The sequence below is a fragment of the Cololabis saira genome, chromosome 4 (genome assembly GCF_033807715.1).
Source record: "Cololabis saira isolate AMF1-May2022 chromosome 4, fColSai1.1, whole genome shotgun sequence".
Lineage (NCBI taxonomy): Eukaryota > Metazoa > Chordata > Actinopteri > Beloniformes > Belonidae > Cololabis > Cololabis saira.
In genome coordinates, this window is record NC_084590.1 from 36,009,362 (window position 1) to 36,034,709 (window position 25,348).

Here is a 25,348-nt window from a genome sequence, read left to right on the forward strand (position 1 = left end):
CCTTGATTTGATTTTATTTTATTTTGTACATGTAAAAGACAATTCATTATACCTTCAATACGTCGTGACTGTGCTGCAGTCAGCTGCTCCAACCTCTTTTGAAATTAGCTATGATAATGAGTCGGTGCTGGCTGGAGGCGAGGTCTAACCCGGCAGATTTTTATAATGGCGGGAAAAGTGGAGCTTAATCTGGTCTTTTCAGTTACATTTGATTGTGCGCAGTACTTATGCATTAATGTCAAAAAGTTATTTAGCATCACCCTCTTCACGTTTTGTGAAATGAGGAATATGTCATTATTCCTGAGTCTCAGACAGATTCCAGGTGGTTCCTGTCAATGATAAACATATTCAGCTTTGTCTTCTGCGGCTCTGACCGATAACTGCAAAACATAATCAGACGTTAAAGAAGAATCGTTCACAGTTTGTCTCAAATGTATTTTAGCAATTTTTTTTTTCTCTTTACTTAAAATTCCCTTGAATTTTATTTTATTATCATTTAGTCCTTTTAAATATTAGTTATTCTTTAGTCATTTTTGGTCAGAGACTTAAATAAAAATAAATGCTGTTCCCTTCATCCCGTTGCTTAACAGTGATTTCTTTTTGTTTTTAATCATTGTTTTGAGCCAACTGTCTCTTGGGAAACATTGTTTGCCTCTGTTACAAAGTACCAAATAAATCCTTTGAGAAAGCATGAGAAGAATGAGAACCATAAGGAACAGACACACAGCACTGCTTAAGCATTTTAGTTGAGAATGGATTTGAAAAGTTAGTTTGAAATTAAAATGTGTGTTTTTTGGATTTTCAGTAGTCTGACAGGAGGTGGAGGGAGACGACTTTCCCTTCCCAAACAGACAGGAGGCATTCATTTTTCCCATGAAAACAAAAGCAAGTTACAAGTAAGCAGTTTTGATGAATTGCACTTTACACATAAAAGGAGCCTGACTTTGATTAAGGACCAATCTCAGTTATAATGACTTGTCTATTATGAGGATACTTTTCTTTTACAGACCAAATCCAATCCAGCTCACAAACATCTGTGATTACTCTTGTTGTTTATAAGAGTCCTTGTGTGATACGCACCCAAACAACGTGATTTCAAGATTTACCAAGTAATTTTACTTTCAGTTATGACATATGGGAGTCATGTGGGACCAACATAGCTACGTTTCCTTTTATTCAAAAAAAGAGACTGAAAGATGGATTTCTGCTGTGTAATGGCTGTTCAGGCTCTACAGAGCAGAATCAAGAATGCAGGAAATCACAGTTTGCAAGGCATACACGCATGATCATGACTAGTATGGATCAAACAATCCACGTTTAACATGAAATCCATCTCATACATGGGAGAGGTACGTAGGCAGAGAGGAAAAACTGCACAAATAAAAATGACAGCAGCACAAATAAAAGTTACAGGCTTTCAAAATGATTTTAAGAATGTTTGTAAATCCTGTTGAATCTGTGAAGCTAATATTGTTAGAAGATGATCAGATTAAACATATGATGACCTTGGATTGCTACACTTTTTGGAGACCAGATCCAATTATCATTTCTTTTTATATTTCAACATGAAAATAGAAAGTGTGAGTAATCCTCTGGGATATTCAAACGGATTGAAAAAGGAGGACAGTAATCTTATAATCCTCTGTAATGTCATAATGGTGCGTTCAAGCTTATCTACCCTCAACTAACTTTCCCGGAGGAATTAAATCACAAATACAAACGGACCATCAAGACTGGAGAAACCAACATTCCCTTTGCAATTCATTAATCTCAGCTGCTGCAGCTTCAGTAATAATGCCTAAAATCCTAGTGATATAAATCCTTATGTTGTCTCAACAAAGTAGTGCAACACAGACATACAAACATTAAATAAATTCATTCCATAGTGAAATATGCACAAGAGTAAAGCTCTTTAAAAAAATAAATAATCATACTCCTTGGTCAAAAAAATGTACCTGGTGGGAAAAAAAATATACAAATACATACACACACTCACTCACTCACAGTCAAGTATATATTTTCTGGATCCCTATTGAACCGTAGCATCCTATTGGCTGACCAAAGCTGTAGTTGAAGCAGGAGGTGAATGGATGGGCTGCAGGAACTCTGAGGTGAAGACCGCCTCAGCGTACTCCTCCGCCACATCCTGAAACTCTGCAGCCACATCAGCCAGCGCCTCCGACAGCAACTCCTCTGCCAGGCTGCAAGAAAATAAGGTGCAGGAACTTTACAAAAAGCATCAGCTCCTTGGAACCATGCTCTCTTGACAGTTAAAGATTACATGAGCTGACAAAAGACTTGGGAACTGCATCACAAGGAATGACTACATGACACTGAGAAACATATTCATGGCTCTTGCTCAAAGACTTCACCAAGAGAAATGTTGAAATCTGCAAAAATATAAAATGCATGAGGCTTGTGCACCACGGTGAAATGCAAATCAACTTTAAACATGTCCTTTGAGGGCACTTTTTATAAGATTTCAAAGAAAATGCAAATCAACAGCCTTGGGTCATTTCCTGCAAACAGGCAGAAGTTGCAATTAGGGCAGATTTTTTCCTAACGAACGTGCCTGCTGGGGTTCAGAGCAGAGCATACGGAAGCCTGAATATTTCTGTCTTGCTTTGAAAGGCATGTAATGAAGGCAAATAACTAAAGACGGGTGGTCTGGGTGCAGCAACACGCTTAATTTCAATGCCTGAACATTATCTGGGTCAACACATACACGCACGTGCATCCTGCACACAAACACACACGTCGAGGCGGAAATGCGTGAGAACACTCAAAATATCAAATCTCTTAGCTGCCGGTGAAGCAAAAACTATCAGACCAATTGCTGGTTGTCGTAACTTCTAAAATGTCAAGACAAGAATTCTTTACTCAGATAAAAATCTGCATTTGCATAATCCACCGTTATGGATTGGTACAGCCGTGAGGAGGTTCTGCCGTTTGCGTGCTCCGAGCAATGCTCGCTCGGAATGACTCTGTGTTTTGCATATTTTCCACATCGCTAGTGTGCAGCATAACACATAAGCTATTAAAGTCTCAAAAAGAGGAAGTTCATCCAAACAATAAATTACCATCCTACACAGTTTTGCCAAGTAGGTGCAAGGATGTATGCTGCGTGTGTTTGGGCTCAGCGCAGTGCTGAAACAAGTCTGTTAGCAGATCGACTCAATGAGATCCTCATGGTGGCGTGGTGTGGGGCGACAGCAGCACTCGACAGCTCATTACCATCTCATCACTCAGAAAGGTTTCTACACTGTGTCACAATCACAGGGGGGGTGCACAAGCCAACATGCCTGTGCTCTTTTGCTTTAAGAAGACTGAGGATAATTGGATGCGACTCCTCACACAATATTGCATTTTCCCCAAAGAAATAAGAAAAAGTACAGAACCGCATCTTTAAATGTTTGGCTCACTGATGTCAGACTAATAATGAACAAGTTATATAAGCAGTCAGACACCATGGTGGGATTAAACAACAGTTTCAAGCTCTTGCAGAGGAGAAGAAAAATATTTCTTAAATTTAGAACTAGTATACCGAAGCTAGGGATTAAATGTTCCCTGAGACGAGAGCCTCTGCTTACTAACTAAAGCGCACTGGCATGAATACAAATACAGAAATCCCTGAACTCAGTTCAAATTTTTTACTTCCTGCTGTTTATTATGTCCCTAAACCATGTTGAGGGACTAAACAGGTAGTAGGAAAGACAATGCAGCTTCATTGTGACTTTAGTTAGTACACAGTAGAATGTCTTTTATAAATCTTTTCAATCTCACTGTACCCATGTATATTGACAATAAAGTATTTTATTCTATTCTAAACTTAAAACTACAGTAAAAGTAGTGAGTTTCAGAGTTAAAAATGTTAACCATTCAAAAACACTTTACTTTTAAAGCTAACCTGTCTGCCAAAGCCCACGGGTCAAAGTTGTAGACGGTCCCGTGAGCCACAGTGCGCAGGTAAGCATCATAGTCGTCCCGGTAACGCTGGATGTTTCTCAGCATGTTGCCCGGCACTGAGATAACAGTTGCCTTGTGCCTCTCTGCAGAGTTATGAAACACAGAGTTGTTTGTGGGCATCTGTTCGTCTTGGGATGTCTTCCCCGTTGGGCTGTTCTCGAACAGGAAACTGTGCCTGTGGAAACAAGAAAATGCCCGTGGGGTGAGGCCAACAGATCCACTTTATTGTCATTTCTTCCTCTCAGGGTTCGTGCTGGGTAAACAGTCTAAAACAACTCAAAATGCCAACTCATTTACTGAAGTTTGAGTGCAGAACTGTGGGAAACTAGGAATTGCTGCTGAACCCATGCCAGGCAGGAAAAGATGAATGTATGAGAGATGTGGAGTGGGGCCACCTCTCTCACCTGCAGGCCATTTCTCTCGTCTCTCCATCGTTTCGAGAGAGCAGGGTCTCAGCTGGGAATCACCACGGTCTGGCCTTATAATCCTCTCTGCTCAGACAAATCAGCCTGGCTCTTGCAATAGCGCTTGCTGTGCTATATTTAGTGTCGTGGCAGCTCCCAGGCAAAGTGCCTCTCTCTATTGTGCTCCCTGGGCCTCAGCTGAACTTGACCATTGGGGCTACAAACCATGGGGCAGCCATAAATATCAAAGTATCAGGACTGTAAACCTCTGCTTCCAGACTGAAATGGGTCAATTTACAGCCAGGCAGGCATCAGAGGACCTATGTGGGAAAAGGCAACAATACAGCGACCTGCAGACTCACTGCTATAATTAAAGTCAGAGGGGGCCATGCTTTTTGTGTGAATCAAAAATGAAGAGGGACCAACCACCATTCAGAAACCTAGGTGCAAGACTGCAAGGGCAAGATTAAACCTGGACGCTGAAGGTGTATAGTGTGACATGAAACATTAACCGATAAGTGATAATAATGCCCTTTCACTCAATACTTCAGCATTCTTTCACCCAAAGTCAGACACATCAGCCCACACGTCCTAGCTGAACCGATTACCACAACACAAATGTGTGACAGCCTGCCTGTGTCTCAGCTTCACAGGGACACATTGAAAAGGAATGTAAAATAAAATGTAAAATAGTGTAGGAGTTTCAAGACTTTTTTGTAGGTAATACTAAATGTCACCATAAAACATTTTCAATATGGAGAGATGAAACACTCAATTGTCCTAAAATTAAAAAAAAAAAGGAAAAAAAGAAAGAAAATCTCACAGGTCCTACTATCCTGACAAGGCCAGGACTCTTCTCTTCTAGTACCTTTAAAAACTCAGCTTTTTCCTGTCATTTCTGTTCTGAAACTACAACAGTGAGGTTCTGGCACACAGAGGACCCGGCAAAAGACTCTGCCGCAGGTGATATACTGCAAGGGAGACGGGGCTGGGCGGAGGATGAGTTGGATAAAACCGATATTGGCTCAGAATAGAAGAGGGTGAATCGAGCAGGACTCAAAAGACACCCTGGTGACAGCGGGAAAGATGAGTGTGCTCGGAAACGCAGAGCACACTGCAATAGGGACATGTAAAAACTCTTCTGTGATGTTTCATTGAGGTCATTGTGAATCATGATGAAGACAGCTGATGCTATCACAACTGCAGATCTGTCCTTCACTCGGTAATGAAATGCTTGCCGGGTCAAAAAAGGCATATGAAAGGTTTTCCATATTGCCGAGTGCGGCTTTCATCTTCTGTGCCCATTTGTTTGACCTGCTGATGAAGCTTCAATGGGTTCAGTCCGAATGATCGAGATCTTAATCTGGCCTCCTCCCCATGCAGACAAACAGTGGCTCATCTCTCCTGTCAAAAGATGAAATCTCTCAGCCTGTTGTCTCAGTGTTCGCTCACAAGCACTCGTGCAGGCACAAAGACAAGCACGATAGGAATAATAGATGCTGTTTTCAAAGAAAACATTTTTGCAGGACAAATCTTTCACGTTGGTGATAGTCAATGGAAGTGACAAACGGGTATAATGTGAACAACCAGGGCTTCTTTGTTGCTGTTTCATCCACACTCAAGTCAGCACTACCTATACTCTGGGAAGAATAGAACAACTGCATGTTTGTATAGAAACAAAGAAAGAAATCTACATCTTTGTACACTTGTCTTTCTCAGCTCGATGCAAGAGATGTTGTTTTTTTTAGATCATAACCAGCACCAGACTGGCAGTGTCTTAGTCGGCAAACAATTCGAGGAACAATGCCTCTAGGGATAGTCACACAGGCAAAAATCTGCAGCCTTGCCACCGTTGCCTGATATTGTCCTACTGTGTGTTCAAAAATCTGTGTGGGGCAGTCGTCTCTGCATGTCTCTGACTTCCATGCAGATGATGGAGGCTGATGCGTGTCTCTGGGCTAAAAATGTGGATTATGAACAACAAACCAGGACTGAGACAACACAAATGATAAGCTCTTCGTAGATTCTGCTGCTCCAAATCCTCCAAATTAAACCTTGCCATTATGCTCAGCTGAACACTGAGAGTCAACAGCAACAGAAGATTAACGCAATCCTGTATCAACGCAAAAACAAGCATTCTTCATTGTCAAAAATAATACAAGATTCATTTTACCATGTTGCTGCATAAGAAAAACGACAGCATTCTCCATGATTTCTTATGGTCCCTTTTTTTTTTCTTTCCTCTACAGTCTTTCAGGCACATAAGCATAAATTATCTGTTCTGCTGGCAGATATTTGGACTACCTACAGTTGTGAATGCCAACACAGAGTGTTAAAAAAACAAATGGTTCAAAAATTAGAACGCAGCCAGAGAGAAAAAAAATAAATCAATCAAAATCATCAATGAACAAGAACTAATTGAAGTATGCAGACAACTTAGGCCGGTTTTAACCATTAATGCAGTCCAGGATTCTGTAATTTAAACTATTAAAATCCTCTAATGGTGCACCTAACCTGCAACTCAGGAGTCAAACTAATCTCCCTGAAAGCTTCCTTCAAAAAAGCAGTAAGTACTCTGCCTCACATCAGGCGATATCCTACAACCACCTTTATTACTTCATAGGGAAATGTTTAGAAAAAGAGCTCGAGCTCTCTGTAAAAACATACTAGAAAGCAATCATCCAAGTAATATTCCCCTGTCAGCCAGTCAAATTGTAGTTTATATTCATGTCCAGATTCAAATAAAGAAAATAAAGGCTTGCATGAAGAACTTAGAAAAAAACTGGCATCCAATTTGTGTGACCTCAATTTAAAAGCTAACTAAAAAAAACAAACATGGACACAATCCCCCTCTCTGTTCCTGAGTTGCGCCAAAGAAATAATGGCAAGAAAGTCTTTTAGCAATTTCATACTCAACTTGACCTTTTGGATATTAAATGTCAAGACTACATTCTTTTAGGGAATTGTGTTGAATTATTTTTAGATATGAATTATTCATTTAAAGCCAAAAATGGGTTTTGTGAGGTGGCGTCTGTCAAATTCTGATTAGTTCATCCTCAACTCCAAGTCTATGTTTTTTGTCAGATTTGAGCAGATGCCCTCAAGGTCTTGAAGAAATTCTTCATTCTCAAGAGTGGAACATATGCAAATATATGGATATGGATGGAGGAACTAAGAGAACAATACCTCAGACGACTGCTGTTGAGATTGGACAATCTGTTTACCTGCAGTAGTGGTTGGCGAGTGACGGCAGAATATTTGTTTCAATGCTGAAACCAACATCAGAAATACTTGCTGATTCTGCCAAGAATAGGGATATCTAGATCTGGGAGTATTTACATCCATACAGATTTAGAATCATTCAATTTTTATAAATAAGATCCAACTTAGTCTTTGTTGATCTAAAAGCCAGCAGAGGAAGTTATGCAATTCAGCCTTGAAATGTTCTGCTTTTAGTCGGCAGATGGATATACGATGGTTGGACTGAGCTAGTGATGCAGCATTAGCATTATTTTGGCAATATAACGCTATTTTACGCTGTAAACGTTCATTAAGGAAAGCTACGATTTCCACAGGTAGCATAAATGTTGCGTAATGTAACACAAGCGGCCTCAAAAAGCATTTAATGAGCCATCAGTTAAAATGGGCGTGAAGGTTTTATTCAGTCAAAGAGGAAGATGATGAGGCCGAGGCAATACAATCTCAAGTTTGCTTTGCAGAAACAAAAGAAGTTCTCCAAAGAAAGTGTGAAAGCCACAACAATTATGGATATCATTATAGAGTCATCATCGTGGATGACCAGCCGGCATCGGTTATTGAACACATCAGATTTTGCTGCTTCACTGAACATTTAAAGGAATTGCTGAATGAAGTTCCTGCTGTGCCAGAGAAGTGTGAGTAATGCTTTGCCAACAATCATCGCTGAGTCATTCAAAGTTATTAGTATACAATTAAAATGAAACTAAATGGGACTAAAATGAGACTGGTATCAGATCTGTGCGCAGCAATCAAGTCTGAAACCACAAAATAAATATTCAGGGAAGTTTCAAGTGTAAAACTGTTGTGGGACATTTGTTGATGAGCTTCTTATTTCCGTAGATTTGCTGTCAGGAGGCAGCAAAGCAATTGATCAATAGTATGGTTTTTTTTTTTTAAATCTGGAGAATCTTTGTGGGAGAAATCTGATATACTCCTCATTAAAAACATAACGGGTCTTGAATGCTGTTGCACTGAGAAAGATTTTTTGTCACCCTGCTGATTCAAATTAGATTTCCATTTAATTCCACAGTATTTTCCTTTTGATCAATGTCAGAAAAGTTGCACTCACTGCCATACAGTGTTGTTCTTCGTCAAAAACAAAACATGATTAAGTCCAGTGGGGTGACAGCGCTTCTGAAAGTCCCTGTGAGATAGCAGGCAGGTATCTTCCGAACAAATCAGGAGACGGCTCTAAAGTGACTTTGTCCTTTTCGAGAGGCTACGCTTGAAGACAAAATAATAAATACATTAAATCCTTGACTACCGTATGTTTGCCAAAAGATAGCTTATAAATTAGTTTATGAATACATTTTGAGTCACAGATGACTCACCAGCACAGTGGATCTCAGGGCAAGGTTTCCAAAAAGGGAAGTGAACTTGAGGCACTTCAAAACTGACTGCCTTTAATTTGCTAATGCTCACAGCTCGAATTTGTCTGAAGCTTCCTGCTGGCTTGTCTGTGTCAACAACTTCTAGTCCATCCATTATCTTTCCTTTTCTCTCCAAGTTCCTCATTAATTTAAGCAGTTGAGCTGCTGCACATGAAGCCCTGGGCAGTGAGGGTGTCTCTCTGGAGTATGCTGCCAGAATCAGGAATAGACTCAGCCCTAGGTCCGTTACCCACCATGTGAGTTTTAAGGGATGAGTGAGGCTTCCCAGAGGAACAATGATTACGGAGCACTGACACATCATGTGGAAAGGCACTAGTATTTCATGCATCACTAGAAAACACTAACCACTTCTTTTTTATGGAGTCTAGAGGTCCAATTATAGAAGCAGTGAATGACTTCCTATAGGAGATGTTGCTGTTGCATATCGTTAATTAAAGCGCAATAAAACTCTCCACACCTTTGAAATAATCAATATCCATGCCATATTTGAAATTCTTACACATTTAAGGAATTGCCAGTTTTGTACTGGAGCCATAGTGACTGTTAGTATTTTCAAAAGGTCATCAAAACAAGATGTAATAAAGGTGAAATGTGGGCGAAGAAGAGGCGAAGGGCAACCCACCCAATCTCCACAGGTTTCTTGAGGACAATATCAACTGCAGGAGTCTGTTTCAGCCCCGGCCTTGTGAGCCTAATTGGCTGAGGAGAGGCTGGCCTGGATCCTGAAGCGTGGCCCTGGGGGGCTGGGAACAACACAGAGGAATGAGGAGAGGAAGGTGAGACAAGAGAGCGTGTTAAGGGTGGAGCAAGTGACAGAGATAAAGAGAGATCAGTGGAAACAGGACATGAGAACACAGTCTGAATGACAAGTTTTCACTTCTTTTATCTGTTGCAGCACTGCCTCCATCTGCAGGATACCAGAGTAATCTTTTTCTCAGGTTTGCAGTGACAGGAAATGGATAAGAGATATTTTGCCTTTTTTTACCCGTTACTCCTGGCCGATCCCAGAAAAGCGGGTCCGAGTAGGTTATGGAGGCAAACCGTCTTCTCACTTCTTCCTCATCCCTCTGCTCAGACACACAGCAAAGAAAAAGAAACACACTAAGACAGAGTAAAGGTGATGCAAAGTACCAAAAAAAAAAAAATCTATTAATTTCAATTAGAAATTAAAGCTGCCAGCAGCGATGAACAGGCCCTCGCGCATGCAATTTTCACCAATAAAAGTCAAGTACTCAAAACTGATGACACCACCCATGACTCTCTATATCAAACCAATCAAGAGTTATGGCAGAAAATAGGAACTATCACATATCGACCAATCAGAAGAAGGGGTGGGGCTAATTTGCACCAATTAAAGGTCCAGAGGCTCCTTTTAAGAAATGAGACTCATTAGCGCCACCTTCACCAAGACGGCCGTCGGGGGTACTGCAGCCAACAGTGAAGCCGGCACGGGAGAACGGGGAAAACGTGCATGCAGCGTCATTTGACGTCACATCCGCAGGACAGCGTGGGAAATTCCGGCCCGGAATTGCAGCACATTTTGCAGCACACAGCCTGTTCAAGGCAACGGAGAGATATGCTAGAGGGCTCATTCGTTTTGGTTTGGAACGCTTCATCTGACATTATTACTAAAAAACTTAAAACGTATACAAATGTTTTTCATAAATCCTGCCTCATGCTCCTTTAAGGTGAAGGAGTCAAAACCGAGTCCGATAACACCACCCACAACTCTGTATGTCAAACCATTCAAAAGTTATGGCAGAAAGTAGGAACTATCAAATATGGACCAATCAGATGAAGGGGGGCACGCTTTTTGGCGTCTATCGTCGCCACGGTAACGCTTTTGACTGAGAAAAGTAATGCACATCTTCGCAGGATCGTGACGCACATTTTGATGTATAACACACCTGGGTGCACGTTACGGTTCGGGTGAAGAAACGGTCGAAGAAATGGCATAAATTGCGGCAAAATTACACGATTAATTAAAAATGACCGACTTCCTGTTCGGTTTCGGCCATGGCGCCAAGAGACTTTTCTTTAAGTTGCGACATGATACAGGTGTGTACCGATTTCCGTGCATGTACGTCAAACCGTATTGTGGGGCTTGAGGCACGAAGTTTTCAAGGGGGCGCAGTTGAGCCATTAGGCCACCCCCATTAATGCAAACCATTAAATATAAAATTTTTCGCCAGGCCTGGCTTGTGTGCAAAATTTGGTGACTTCTGGGACTTCTTAGTGTTGTGCGTCTGAAAGGATTTCTTATTCTTCAGATAACCAGATAATATTATAATAATTAATTATTTTTTGCTGCAATATTTGTTAAGTGGAAATCTGATATCGTGACAAGCCTGGTGTAGACCTTACATCTCTAAGCAGCAGCAGACCGGAGCTGTCATAACCGTTCACTATAAATAACAACCCGATGACAGGTGACCTTTCAGGTTCCACAGTGTCCTTTCACTAGTTGGTCTCTCTGTAGGGCAGCTCTCACCTGTATCTCCTCCATACGAAGCAGCATGCTCTCCAAGGTGGGGGCTTGCAGCCTACACTGAGCCAAGCCCTCCAACTGCTTATCAGTCTCAGCTGCCCACGCTACCCGAGCGCTGTCCTCCAACAGATCCTCCAGGAGCGCCTCGCTTAGCTCCTCAATGTTCTCTGCTGCCTGCACAGGACAAAATACATCTTAAACAGACAACTAATAGGACTAATAACAGCTAATAAGACGTATAGGTTTCAACATGACAAAATGATACAATGACGTGACAAACATACAGTCATGACAAGTACACACTTTTTCAAATCTAAGCTCCTTTTAAGCAAATTTTTACTGTTTACTTAAATTAAATACTTACCTGCTGTACTCTACTGCATTTACTTTTTTTTTCAATTTTTATTTGTTTTTAGCATTTTAAAGACATACAGGACAAAAACAACAAAGCAAAATCAAAACAAAATTGTGCTTTTTATTATTGTACCTCTTTTCTTATAATTTTATTTCATTTTATTTGTTATTTATTCTATTTTATTTCATTGTATTATTTCTTATTTCTATTTCCCTTTTTAATTGACTTGTTACTCTTTAATTGTGTCTTTTAATGTTGATGTAAAACCCTTTGAATGACCTTGTGTTGAATTGTGCTATACAAATAAACTTTCCTTGCCTTACAATCTTTTAAAATGAAGTCAATACAACCTAATATGAGGCATCTGAGGTTGATAGTGATATATTGCATTCTCTGACTATTTATTTGAAAAAAAATGCCCCAAAGTTTAGTAGCAATGTTTGGTCATTGGGTTGTTTAATGTAAGGACTGCTTCTATGACAATGGAGTTGGAAAAAGAGGAACAAACGTCATTGGTGCTTGCAAACAAAGAGTAGCAGTCAGGTGCTACTAATCAAATGCGTTTGATTAGCTGATCATCAGGAAGTTGAACACCTCTATGAAAGCAGTTTCGGCAGTTTGCTGGTCATATTGGTGTTAACACGGTGCCAAGGAGGACGGACACTGGCAGTGATCTCAGAGAACAAGTTGTATCCCATCAGCTTGAGTCATTAGGACATTTCCTAATAACGGTAATGGAGTCTTTCATTCTACAGCGAGAAAGCCATCTGTTTAACAACAAAGCCTTGACAAAAACGGGGTCACAAAGCAAAGCACTGAATGAGTCAACACTGTATAGTGAGCCAAATTTCCGCTCGTATGAAAGCCATGGTAATCAATTAATGAACAATTTAATTAATTAACTAACAAAAAAAGAACAAATACAGCCTCTTAAAGACGTGCTGCGTTTTTGCTATGACTTCCTTGATTAATCTGAGATAAGTGAGTTGATGCGTTCTCATGGACAGAATATATAACAGCAGCTCAGTGAAATACAATGCAGCATGATCACAGATAGTGTGATTCATCCCATTGTGGTAAACACCAAAGCTGGACGAGTACTCCGATACTTCTTGGACGCTCACTTATCCATATCCAGAGACTAAATCTCCCCCTTTTCAGCAGAGCATTTAGCCAAGGTTGCCCTTGGAAACACTATACTCAACTATTCAAACACAATAACCCTAAACCAAAATGACTCACGAATAAACAATGTGGACTAAATCTTTGCACTAACATCAAGAAACTCAGTACAACATGTTTATTTGGAATAGCTGAGGAAAAGGCAGAGGTCCCTGGTCAGCACTGAAAGACCCCTGTTGTAGACACTAAAGTCTTTGCTCTACTCTTGCCTTCCTGCCTCTCTGAACCTCTTTTGTTGTGCATTTACTGTCATTTCTGTAGTGATGTTTTCATCACTTACACTTGGCTTGGGATCAAACATGAAATACATATTTATCCAGAGAGTCTGGAGATAATGCATTCTGAGGTAAAAAAAAAAAAAAAATGGGTGAAGAGGACCTTCTCTAAAAATATCAGCACAGAGGAATCATAAACCTTTTAAATAGCGTATTGCCACTGTTATATAAATCTAAAAAGGTAATGCAAATGTTAATCTCGTAAGCCATGCAAATCATATTAGTCAGAGTGCTGACTAATGGGAGTGAAAACATTTTCAATTCCACACGGACAAATTATTGGGCTCAATCATATATTTGTTAGGTTCTGTTTGCTAAACCACTGGAGTGATAAATTACAATTTTATAGAACAAAGAAGTAAAATCTTCTGTAGTGCAGCTTACCCTCTCTACTCCCTGCTCAGTGAGCCGACTCCTCAGTGACGTGTTGATCCTGTTCCTGGTCTCATCAGTCTGTGGAAGTGCACAATCAAAACACACAATGTCCCATTGAGACTTGGCTTTGTCCATCAATAATAAATATATAAACTATGGTGGGACGATACGGGTAACTCACGATTCAATACTGTGGCGATATGTGGCCCACAATAACGATAATATCACGATACACGATATTCAATATATTGTAAGAAATTTCATCAACGATATATATTTGACTAAAAAAGAAAAAATACCCATAAAAAGGAAAACGTCTGTGGTTATGCATTTATTCAATGCCAAAACTTCATACAATGTACAAAGAGAGTGCATTTGTATAGAGCCTCACTGCCTCCTAGGCTTGTAAATGTAAACACTGTACAGATGGACAAACTGAAGTGCATGAACAATAGTGCGGTGACAACCGCGTAAATCCATTATGTGTGTCGTAATAAAATATCAATATTTGCCATCAATTTATCGATTATTTATTGTGACAGAGAGCGCAACAATATATTGCAATATTGATTTTTTTCCCCACCACTAATATAAACATAAAAAAAAAACCCAACAACAACAAAAAAAAGTCCTATTTGAAGGTAAGCATATACAGTGTCATCTTATAGTTCTAATCCTCCTCATTGTTCTCTAGACGGTAGAGTAAAGGTAAGAAATTCAAGTAAAATGTGGCACCACCCAGGCATGAGTAAGTTTTCCCACCTGTGCTTCCATCAGAAGAGGTTGAACTCTTTCTCTGGCCTTCTGCTCAGCCCACTGAGGTATCGAACTGACTTCAGACCTGTTAATAAAAACAGAGCAACATTACAAGTCCATCCATCCATTTTCTATACTTGTTTTATCCTTTGCAGGGTCACCGGGGTCTGCTGGAGCCTATCCCAGCTCGAGCAAGAGGCAAGGATACACCCTGGACAGGTCGCCAGTCCATCACAGGGCCACATATATAGACAGAAAACGTCTATGGGCCATTTAGAATAATCAATTAACCTAATATGCATGTTTTTGGACAGTGGGAGGAAGCCGGAGTACCCGGAGGGAACCCACGCAAGCACGGGGAGAACGTTGAAACTCCACAACTCTTGCTTTCCTCCACAAAGAAAGACCCCCGCCGGGCCCGGGAGTCGAACCAGGAACTTTCTCGCTGTGAGGCAACAGTGCCAACCACCAAACCACCGTGCAGAAGAATGTCTGATGCAGAAATATCTTTAAAGTAATTAAAAGTATTATCAAACATAATATTAAGAACTGTTCAATAGTTTTGTCAACAAACACAGACAAATAAATAAATCAGTAAAACAAACCTTACGCCTCAAAGCAAGAATGGAATGGATGAGAATATAATGTGTGCATGTATATTACTCTTAGTCTCCGGTCACAGTTTATATAATGCTGGAATGACACAAACAGCCTGAACCAAATTGATTGTATGTGTGAATATACTTGGCTTATAAAGCCTACTTTTTCTGATATTTACGTGCTTAAAAGGCAAAGGTACAAGCTTAAATTTAACAATAAATTGATTTCTGATACCTCAGACAGCATCATCCATCAATAGCTGCAAAAACGAGGTGGGCAACTGGTTACTCTGGATTTGCGGGGGATCTGCATCAAGGGAACATGTGGGTGTGGATGCCATGTGTTCCCAGACAAAAAACTCATGAGTCCAAAGAAGAAAAGGACATCCACACTGGTATCAGCAACAAGTCCAAAAAGCCAGGGTGTGTTATTGTTTGGGGTTGTATTAGTTGCCATCAATTTAGTCTTACATCAGGCATCAGTGATGCAAGAAAAAAAAAAAAGTTTTAAGTTTACTGGCTTTATGTATTGAGTTTTGTTTAATTTGACTGACATTTTATGTACGAGTTCATGTCGGTCAACCCCAGCTTGCTATTTATTGTCATTATAGAAGAAGATGCATTCCAATTATAAATTGATCAAAATATTTCTAATTTTAGACAAATAACCAACAATAGTTTCCATGGCTTCCATTTCACCACTTCAGAGCTCAGGGGTATCCTAAAAGGTGTAATTACATTTGTACTACACCTAAAACTTGGAATGTGTTTATTCTTTTTTTAACCATTGTCTTTTTTTTCCTTTCAGCCTCCATGCAGTTCAAGAATGATGACGTTTTTTCACATGAATAACTTATAGCCCTTGGTGCTACAATCAGGTCGCTGGCCACTGATTAATAGGAAAGCACAATTGTAGTAATTAATATTTAATTAAATAGAGGCCTATTTGCGGCACTCAATCAATGAGGAGCTTATAAGGGCTGAAAACAGGTCATCTATTAATATCTCAAACTGAGAAATTGTGTCAATCTACAAAGGATCTAGTTGAAATCATTGGAAAGAATTAACTTTGACAGCATTGCCTTTGGCTTTAAGCAAGTCCGACATGAAAGTTAAAAATGACTCAAAGATTTTTCTCTCTGTGCTCTCTGTTTTCACTAAGGATCCACTTACCTCCACCTTTTGTATGTTAGAACAGAACAGAACTCACGAACTGGCGTATTTTATTCTTGAATTTGGAAAGTGACAGCAATTAGACTCAAATGAATGAAAGTAGTATAAGGTGTGCCTCACTTTAATGCTTCAGTCTGAGCTTCTCTCCTCTTTGTTGAGCTCAGAGTCAGCTGTGCCTCCAATCCACCTCCCACCTGCTGCTTTGGAGGGCTCAGTGAGGGCTCCGCTGCTGAGAAGAGACAGCGAGGCTCTGCTCTCCCCCTCTGAGGGGATCTGCTGAGATAACAGCCCGGTGAATAAATTAGAAACACAAGCACAGACATCAGAGAATGAGACAAAAAATTGGTAAAAAGATGTAGGAAAAAGAGCATTTATTCTTCTCCTACAATCATGTGTAAAAAAGAAAAATGAAAAAAGAAAAGATAAGGACGCAATTATTATCAGGTCTTATCAGATGCTAAAATTAAGTAAATACACAAAAGAACAACAACACATAGTATATTGCACTGAAGCATAATTTATCTTATCAAAACAAATTCCAGATACAGAGGCAGCATTTGAAGAACTAATTGTAGAGGTTTTGCAGATTGCTGATCCGAAGCATTCAGGTGTTTTTCAACACAACAGTCAAATACTCATTCCCATAAAGTATTTGATGGTTGTTGATTCAGTACGCAATCTTGTGCATTTGTATTTGTACTGGATTTCAACTGTTATCTTGAGATCTGAATTTAGAAATCCTAAGTGTATAATTCCAGTTATATAATGACATTAATCATCCATTCAGCTGAGAGTTGTGATTTTTAAAACACAAATGTGTCATGAAGCGGAGAGATACTGTAAACTCACCGCTGTGGAGGAGGAGAGTGGGGGGATGTTGGTATCCAGGGCACGGTTTGCTCTTTTTGAGGGAGCTGGTTCACTCTGAGTCGAGAGGAAACTGTAGGCTGCTGGAAGCCGGCATGTTGCACCTGATTACATTGACAAAACGTGAATGAATAATTATGTTGTTTGATAATGTTAACATCGTGTTGAGACTTTTGGCACACCTTTTCATTGTCTTCAATGGAATCAGAATTATACTATTTCTAACATGAAAAAAATATGTTGATGGTGTTTTTCAGTTCAGCTTTGTATCAGTGAACCACCTTTATTACGCCAGCCTTTCTTTTCTCTGCGTGAGGTCCTTTTCTGTAGGTAGCCTTCATTTGAGATTGTTCCTGCAGATCTTCCAGCTCCCTCTGCTGGCCGATCATTTTCAGGACAGACCTCAGCACCTCTTGTCTGTTTACGGGCTTTTGAGAAGATGTTTTAGGCTTTTGTGAGGCCATTCTTCTCCCTGCAGAAACAAATGAAAATTTTAACTTTTGATTGGTTTTGCTATTAACTGACTGACTACATCCTGCTAATGCAGACATTTAGGAATGACTACAATAAAGTGCAAACTTTATTTAGTATCCCATTTTAAAAAGGAATAATTCAGCCTGAGAAAGGTGGATACCGGTATGTAGAACACTATCAATTAGGCAATTAGCAAGGACTCTTGATAAATTGTTGGATTTGTGGTGTAGAGACTTAAGATATAGAGCAAAATGTATTAATCAAGGGAGCAGATAAAGCTTATTGTGTTTATATTATCATCTTGCAGAAAAGCCTCTGAGCTCAATGGGAGCCAGCAGGTGTTCACTGCTCATAAGACGTAACAGCAGGAGACCAAAAGCCAGAGCTACAGTATGTACTTTACCTCCTATTTTTCTATCACTTATTCATAGCTCCTATCAATTTTCAGCCTGACTACAGCCATTTAATCACAGCAGGAGGCCCAAACACAATCACAAATAAGCCACTAGGTACATTCCAAATGCACAGGAGACAACATACACTTTATCTCACCGCAAGTTTCAGAACCTACAGCAGACACTCAACCATTACGTTAAAATGGCAATTACAAAGGAAAATACTGCTATCATACAATTGTACTTACAAAAACATTCTTATCATTGAACCTGCAAAGGATTACTAAAGTCGAGTAACATTTTGAAATGCAGCAATATTCCAGGCAAGATAAAAAAGAAAGAAAAAAGAAATGGCAATCACTGCTCACCGCGAACAACTCTTTTGGGATTTGTGGGTTTAATAGTCCTTCCAGCAGTTACCACGCTGGGACCCTTGGGTGCAGTTGAAGGTGACATGCTGCGATGAGGAGACTTCCTACGTGGAGGACATGATTGGGCCTGTATGTTTTCCAGCATTTCTTGTTTGCTTAAAGCAGAATCCAGAATCTAAAAGACATACCGTAGAAGGAATGTTTAGATATGCAAGTCTTTTATTATGAATAATAAAAAAATACATGTACTAAGCAATTTATTAAAGACCTCCTTAAGTTTGGATGGATATTCAGGGGCATTAAAAAATATCAAATACTTCAATTATTCGCAAAAGAAGGTTGGAGTAAATACATTTTTTCCCCACTTCATTTGAACAATAGCATTGCAAACAAATCTTATAACGAGACTTAAGTGCAAACTAGATCAGTGCTTAAGAAACTGTTTTTGTTAACATATTCTCATTCTTTGAGAGACAGAAAATAGATGTGAAAAAGTGACTTGGACTCATAACAAAATCATCTTATTTATTATGTCCAATCTGTGCCCCACAAATAGCACATCTTGAACAAACTTGGGCCTTGAGTTTGATTTTCTTTTTGTAAATTAAACGTACAAACAGATTAAAGTCTAGTGACCACCAAACCCTGATAAACTGATCCACTCTTTTGACATAAAAGCTCTTTAGATTGTTTTATCCTTATGTACACTTAAGGTTGTATTTCTATGGTTTGGTCTTTAAATTGAGAGACTACAAACTATAAAACATCAATATGAAGTTGCATTAATTCATTAGAAATGTCATTTATAAGCAATGACGCAACATCTCACAGCGTAGATAGTAATTGAATGCACTTTATGCTCCTAACCTCTAGTTTCTGCAGGATGTCGAGGGCCGTCTCAGGCACAGCCGAGCCCAGTCCGACCTTAGCTGAGCACAAAGAGAGCTGACGAATCAGCTGACCCATTTCTTTACAGTGAGGTGGCAGTTTGCTGTGTGACAGGTCTGAGAGTTGCTGGATTATAACCTGTAAGGCCCTTAGTGCCCCACGATGGGCAGCTGCAAGCCTGTTTATTGCACTGGACTGAGAGAAGAAGACACTGCAAATCAATCTTACAGCCCATAAACAGATAAATCAACAAGGTTGCTTTGGAAGAAGTATATCAAGACTATGTACATTACAATAAATAAATAATATAAATAAATAAAACTGCTGCAACTGTGGCTTCAGAGACATCAGTCAGTTCGGATACATTATTATAAGTATTTTTTTTTTTTAATGATAACATGCCAAAAAAACAACGTACTTACTGAATCTCACTTTAACTGTTTAACTGTTTAACTGTCATGGTAAGGGAAAGCTTTTACACCGACATACCTTTTTGGTTTCCCACATTTTCTCCCTTCGTAGTTTTTCAATATCTTCTTGTATCTCTTTCACCTATAAACAGTTTGACATAGCTATGTTTATAGATGCAGCGTGTAAATGAGAAAGTCCATGATTATTTATCAATCATATGTGGTAGAAAGGTAAATACCTGTTGTTGAAGAACATAAATGACTCGTGATGAGCGGGCTGCCTGCTTCTGTCTGCGCATATCCAACTTGCTTTGCTCTTCAGGTTCCAAAAGCCCTTCTGTTTTCTGCCCTGTAGATTAAACCAAACGTGAATTTTGTTTTATCTTATGATCTAATCTAAGTAAACAATAAAAAGCTGTTTTTAATATGTTACCTCTGTTAGATAGCTCCTCCACTTTTTGAATGTACACTTCCAACTCATTTTGCAGCTTGCAGATCTCATGGCTTAAAGGAGCCTGTTTGCCTCTTTCTTCCAGCATCAGACCAGGATCTCTAGTCGGAGGAGACTTACCAGCACAAGGCTTGGAGGAAGTGGGATATTTTTTCAAAGCAAACTGTTTGGAAACATGTTGAAATGCCTTCTCTTTTGGAGAAGAGGTCTTTGGCTTTGTTTTGCTTGGAGTGGCTCCTTGTTTCTATTGAGAAAGATAAAGACACCATTTAGCCTTTGCGTCAACAACAGGGTGAGAAAGAAATATCTTAAACAGGTCATACACCACTGAACTATCATATATATGAACCATGCCATGTCAATGCATTTACCTGAAATGGCTCCACACCGCTGGTTTCAAAAAGAGAGTCATCTTCCAAAGGTTCAGCAGATAATTTCCTAAGTGACTCACGGTGCCTTCGCCTTAGATCTCTCTTGGCCAGATTAATAGCGGCCTGGAGTCTTTCCTCAGAGATTGTGGTGAAGCTGAAGGAGCTACTGGTGCTGTTGTCACTTTCACACATCTCTGACCTTGGCAGCCATCTCTCTATCACAATGGGGGCTGGAGGGCCGACGAGAGTGGCACGGTTGAGGGCACTTGCAGGGATGCCTTCATTGAACAACAGCTGTCGGGTGTGAGTTACCAATTACAAAGAAAATATTGGTTATTCACTTAGTTTAGTTACTACACTTAGTTTTTTTTTGCACAATTTATTACATCAAATGGAATACAACAACCCAACATTAAATCTTACATTAACTCAGTTTTTGCTCAAACACTGCAGTCTCTGCTAAATTATTCTGCTAGTATGTATTATGCTGCATTTAGTTTATGTAGTGCTTGTTGTATCCTTGTTGATATTAGTTATTTCATTTGGCCCTAAAAATGAAAGGGAAAAGATCAGCGCTCACCTTGGGTCCATGTCATTGACAGCTACAAATCAAGCCAGAGATCTTGGTGTAATTATTGACTCAGACCTGAACTTCAACAGCCATCTAAAGTTTATCACTAAATCTGCCTATTACCACCTGAAAAACATTGCTAGAATTAAGGGGTTTCTGTCCAAACAAGACATGGAAAAACGTATTCATGCATTAATTTTCAGTAGGTTGGATTATTGCAATTGCGAGTTAACATTTTTTAAATAGAGTTTAAACTCTTACTTCTTGTCTACAAAGCACTGAATGGTCTTGGACCTAAATACATGGTTGATCTGTTAGTTCCTATGAAGCTCCCAGACCCCTGAGGTTCATCTGGATCTGGTTTGTTGTTTGTCCCAAGAACCAGAACCAAGCAAGGTGAGGCAGCGTTCAGTTATTCTGCTCCTCACCGGTGGAACAAACTTCCTGTAGACCTGAGGTCTGCTCCAACTGTCAGCTCCTTTAAATCAGGCCTAAAAACATTACTGTTTACTGAATCGTACTCTTATATTAAATACTTACCTGCTGTACTCTACTGCCCTTATTTTTTAACAACTTGTGTTTTTTATTATTGTACCTCTTTTCTTATCATTTTGGTGTCGTGTTAAACTACTTGGCAATAAAATTATTTCTGATTTATTTCATTTTATTTGTTATTTACTGTTTGATTGTGTTTTGTCGTTTTTAATGTCGATGTAAAGCACTTTGAATTACCTTGTGTTGAATTGTGCTACACAAATAAACTTGCCTTGCCTTGCAACAAAATATACACCAGTAATGACAGTCGTGAAATGTAAATGTGTAAATGTAGTTTACCTTGGTTTGGGGCGTCCCAGGAGTTAGTTTGTAGTTTTGGTTCATAGCTGAACCAACAGCAACCCAGCCTCTCTCTGGACTTTGCTGTCTAGAGAAATAAACTGGATCACCGTGTAAGAAATGTGCGGTCATCGCAACGTAAACATCCTCACAGTAGCAAGAAAAAAAAGCGTAACCTTATTGATTTTGAATATATGAAGCGTTAACATTACTTAAAGCTAATTAAAACACAAAGTTTCTGTGAATGTTTTGACAAAAGCTTGACTACAATTTGAAACGGCGCCATGACAACAGCATCGACCGGAAGTAGATTTTCTCCTTGAAAGTACGGATCGTGAAAGGAGTCAAAAATCCTCTTAGAAACATTTACACAACGATTTATTAAAATCAGAATATACATTTTTATGGAGTGTATTCTATATCTATAACATTTGAAATAAATACTATGTATATACTCGTCAAAAAAGTAAAAGAACATAATAATATATTTAATATATATTTAATATATATGCATATATATATATTAAAAGAAATATATAAACAATATATAAATAATATACATATATACATATAAACATATATAATTTATATATTATAATAATATAAAATAGTATTATAATAATATAATTATATACACATATCATTTTTATTTTTTTATTTTTTGAATCGAATTTAGGTGTGCTGTGACTTTAACCAGAGACGTTCAATAAATATTTAACCACGTGGGCACAGCCAGGAAGTGGTACATTTTAGTTTCTCCTACTGGCTCAAGTGTTCAAGCAAAGATACTCTATACTCTGGTTCAAGGATCACTTTAGTTCCTCTTCTGTGGATTTGTAGTTAAAGTCTGCGATTTTTTCCTCACCCAATTCATCTGAATCAAAGCGATGGCCCCTTGCGAGGAAGTAAATGTGCGCGGGTACGATGAGTTCTGCAAGGCTGTGTCTGAGAGGAAAGACAAGACAATCTTTGCCTATTTTTCAGGTGATAAAGACGCTGCAGGAAAGAGCTGGTGTCCCGACTGTGTCAAAGGTAATTTCACATATCTTCAACCCTCAACCTTGTCATAGGTTTTTTTTCTACTGTCATCAAGTGCATTGATGGATTTTATTCTCCCTTTTCTTTTTTTAAAATATTTTCAGCTGAACCCGTTGTAAGAGGAGAATTGACTCATATTTCCGACGAGTCTGTCTTCATCTACTGCCAAGTTGGAGAACGAGCTTAGTAGGCTAAGCGTTTTCACTTTCTTTAATCAAGGGACTTGTGTTAAATATTTATCAGATTAAGATAGTATCATATCAGTGTTTCAACTGACAACTTATATTTTTTAAAGAATAGTATTACATTATTTGTAATTATTTGTTAAACAGTAATCATTTATGTTATTTTATGGATTTCATTTTGTGTTATGTATTTTTTAGAAAACAAACATACTTGGGTATTTCAGTTCTCCAGGCCAAAAAGTTTTATATCACCCAAATGATCACGTGGAGCATTTGATGAGAGAAACTAAAAAGTGTTGAAAACTATTTCTAATAGTCAAGACAAACATTTTCTGTTAGAGACAGACGTAAATAATATTTTAAAAGATGAGCTGTAGATCCTAAAATGTCATTGTTATTAAAACCCAGTATTTTTTTGAAAGTAAGAATATTTGTTTACTATCAAAACCACAGTCGTAACTACACTTAAGTGTCTCTTAACGTGGAAATGAAGTGCTACCTGTGAAAGATCCAAACTCATAACTGATTAGTCTAAAGTATAACTTAATAATAAAAATGAAATATGTTTTGTCCAAAATAAATTATACTGTATTTTGTAATTTTGCAATGACTAATTGTACCTTTATAAATGTCTGTTTTTAATCATTAACCGACAAAAATGTTTTTATTTCATAATGTTTTACTAAAAGTAGCCTAATGATGTCTTTCTCACGCTTAAGCTGGAAAGACCCAAATAATGACTTCAAGAAGACGCTGAAGTTGACCGGAGTTCCCACCCTGCTGAAATATAACACAGTAAGACTACTGCTGAGTGATGTTGACGATTTTTGAAACGTTAAATAAAGATGATTCCTAAATATCCAACAGATTCTTGAAACCAAAGTAAACCAGATTTATAATCAAATATTTAACAAGGAGATGGTATTTGAGTTCAGGAAGCCCAGGGGGAGGGGGGAGAATTAGAGAGAGTCGCCTTGTTAAAACTCATGGGTGTGGACATCAGGAAAGCTGGTCACAAAATGCTTTTATTCCAGAAGAGACTCAGGGAATATTGGATCTCTTTGCACATTTTACAGGTGCACCTTTTGAGTTTTGGTACAGCAGCTGCTCTGCTGCAGACCTTAATTCTCATCAGAGGATGTTGAAGAGAGCAGAGCACATTATTGGCTGCCACCTGCCCTCTCTGCAAAGCATCTTCAACACAAGTTGCCTCAAGAGCATGAGACTCCTCCCACCCATGTCACAGACTCTTCTCACTGCTGCTGCCTTGTTAAAAATTACGACAACATCACCAGAGACTAACAGACTACGAAACAGTGTTTACCTGTCAACCATCAGACTAGTGAATCAATAGGTTCCTCATAGCATCTCTACTGAGACCGTGCACACACAGATACTGTTTCTTTTTTCCCCCATTTAATTGCACACACTCATTCATTCATTATTTACCCCTTTTTTTTTTTTTTTTTTTACTTAATTGCAGTTACTGCTCGCCTAGTCACAAGTTTTTCATGACCTTGTGTTATTGCTGTGCACATGACAGTTTTGGTCCAAGCAGCATTAAAAGCCATCTGTGTTTCTCTGTTTCAGCCTCAGAAGCTGGTTGAGGAGCAGTGCCTTAAAGCAGATCTGGTGAGGATGATGTTCACTGAAGATTGAAGGATCTGCTGATCTTCAAAGCACTGAGAGTCCAGCATTTCCTCTCTGATTACGAATTACTCAGATTTTATACAGATACATTTCAGCACATGTTTACGGATTGAACAATAAGGAAGTCTTTAAACCACAATTCCATAGTGGAATATCTTTAGAAAAGGAAACATTCTCCTGTTCTCTAATTGTATTGCAATCAATACTGTAATGTGAAAGTGGATATGTAACACTAATTATTGATTAAAAAGTTATTGAAATGTTTACAATGACCATTTAGATTTTTTGGGGGGACCTTGACATTGTTTAGCACTAGACTTGTAGTCAAGACCGCCTAAAGCGAGACCAAGACCAGAGAGTATCAAAACCAAGACAGACGAAGTCAAGACCAAGACTAGTTCAGCTCAAGACCAAGACCAAAAAAAAAACCTAGTTATTTAGTCATCTTGCGTGAGTTGTAGAGCATCAGCACCATCCTGGTTCAGCTGCTTAGTTTACATATGAGGTTGTATTCAACTGCAGCAGAATAACTCAGATAAGTTGAAGTCTTATGTTGAAGTCACTATAAATGTTTTCATCTGTTAGCCAAGATCAGATATGTGTGGCGACTGCACTACCGCT

The 25,348-nt window shown here is 38.9% G+C and overlaps 2 protein-coding genes across 3 annotated transcripts; one reads left to right on the plus strand and one right to left on the minus strand.

Annotated features, from left to right (window-relative positions):
* Positions 1–1,148: 1,148 nt before the first annotated feature.
* On the minus strand, positions 1,149–22,144 carry kiaa0753 (KIAA0753 ortholog). Of its 2 annotated transcripts, none has more exons than XM_061719616.1 (17): positions 21,855–22,144; positions 20,450–20,743; positions 20,061–20,322; positions 19,867–19,976; positions 19,707–19,769; positions 19,197–19,412; positions 18,327–18,504; positions 17,371–17,561; positions 17,072–17,193; positions 16,343–16,495; positions 14,457–14,535; positions 13,704–13,772; positions 11,511–11,681; positions 10,005–10,086; positions 9,642–9,762; positions 3,908–4,141; positions 1,149–2,201 (listed from the first exon to the last, which is right to left on the minus strand). In XM_061719616.1, exons 1-17 carry the CDS (start codon positions 21,984–21,986, stop codon positions 2,048–2,050), a joined length of 2,631 nt encoding a protein of 876 aa, XP_061575600.1. In that variant the 5' UTR covers positions 21,987–22,144; the 3' UTR covers positions 1,149–2,047. The 2 variants fall into 2 exon arrangements, with proteins under 2 accessions (XP_061575600.1, XP_061575599.1); XM_061719615.1 differs by having other exon boundaries at positions 16,343–16,498.
* A 439-nt stretch (positions 22,145–22,583) lies between these two features.
* Positions 22,584–24,996, plus strand: txndc17 (thioredoxin domain containing 17). Its single transcript, XM_061720394.1, has 4 exons — positions 22,584–22,886; positions 22,997–23,078; positions 23,797–23,872; positions 24,668–24,996. The coding sequence occupies exons 1-4, from the start codon at positions 22,742–22,744 to the stop codon at positions 24,734–24,736; spliced, it is 372 nt and encodes a 123-aa protein (XP_061576378.1). The 5' UTR covers positions 22,584–22,741; the 3' UTR covers positions 24,737–24,996.
* The last annotated feature ends 352 nt before the right edge of the window (positions 24,997–25,348 follow it).

Excerpts from the sequence above, each read along its gene's own strand:
- kiaa0753 (XM_061719615.1), bottom strand. The coding sequence starts at position 21,986 with ATGACCGCACATTTCTTACACGGTGATCCAGTTTATTTCTCTAGACAG. Across the intron at positions 19,413-19,706 it reads AAATGTGGGAAACCAAAAAG|TCCAGTGCAATAAACAGGCT; the intron begins GTATGTCGGTGT and ends TTCTTCTCTCAG. Across the intron at positions 17,562-18,326 it reads TCCCAAAAGAGTTGTTCGCG|GGAGAAGAATGGCCTCACAA; the intron begins GTGAGCAGTGAT and ends TTGTTTCTGCAG.
- txndc17 (XM_061720394.1), top strand. The coding sequence starts at position 22,742 with ATGGCCCCTTGCGAGGAAGTAAATGTGCGCGGGTACGATGAGTTCTGC. Across the intron at positions 22,887-22,996 it reads GTGTCCCGACTGTGTCAAAG|CTGAACCCGTTGTAAGAGGA; the intron begins GTAATTTCACAT and ends AAATATTTTCAG. Across the intron at positions 23,873-24,667 it reads CCCTGCTGAAATATAACACA|CCTCAGAAGCTGGTTGAGGA; the intron begins GTAAGACTACTG and ends TCTCTGTTTCAG.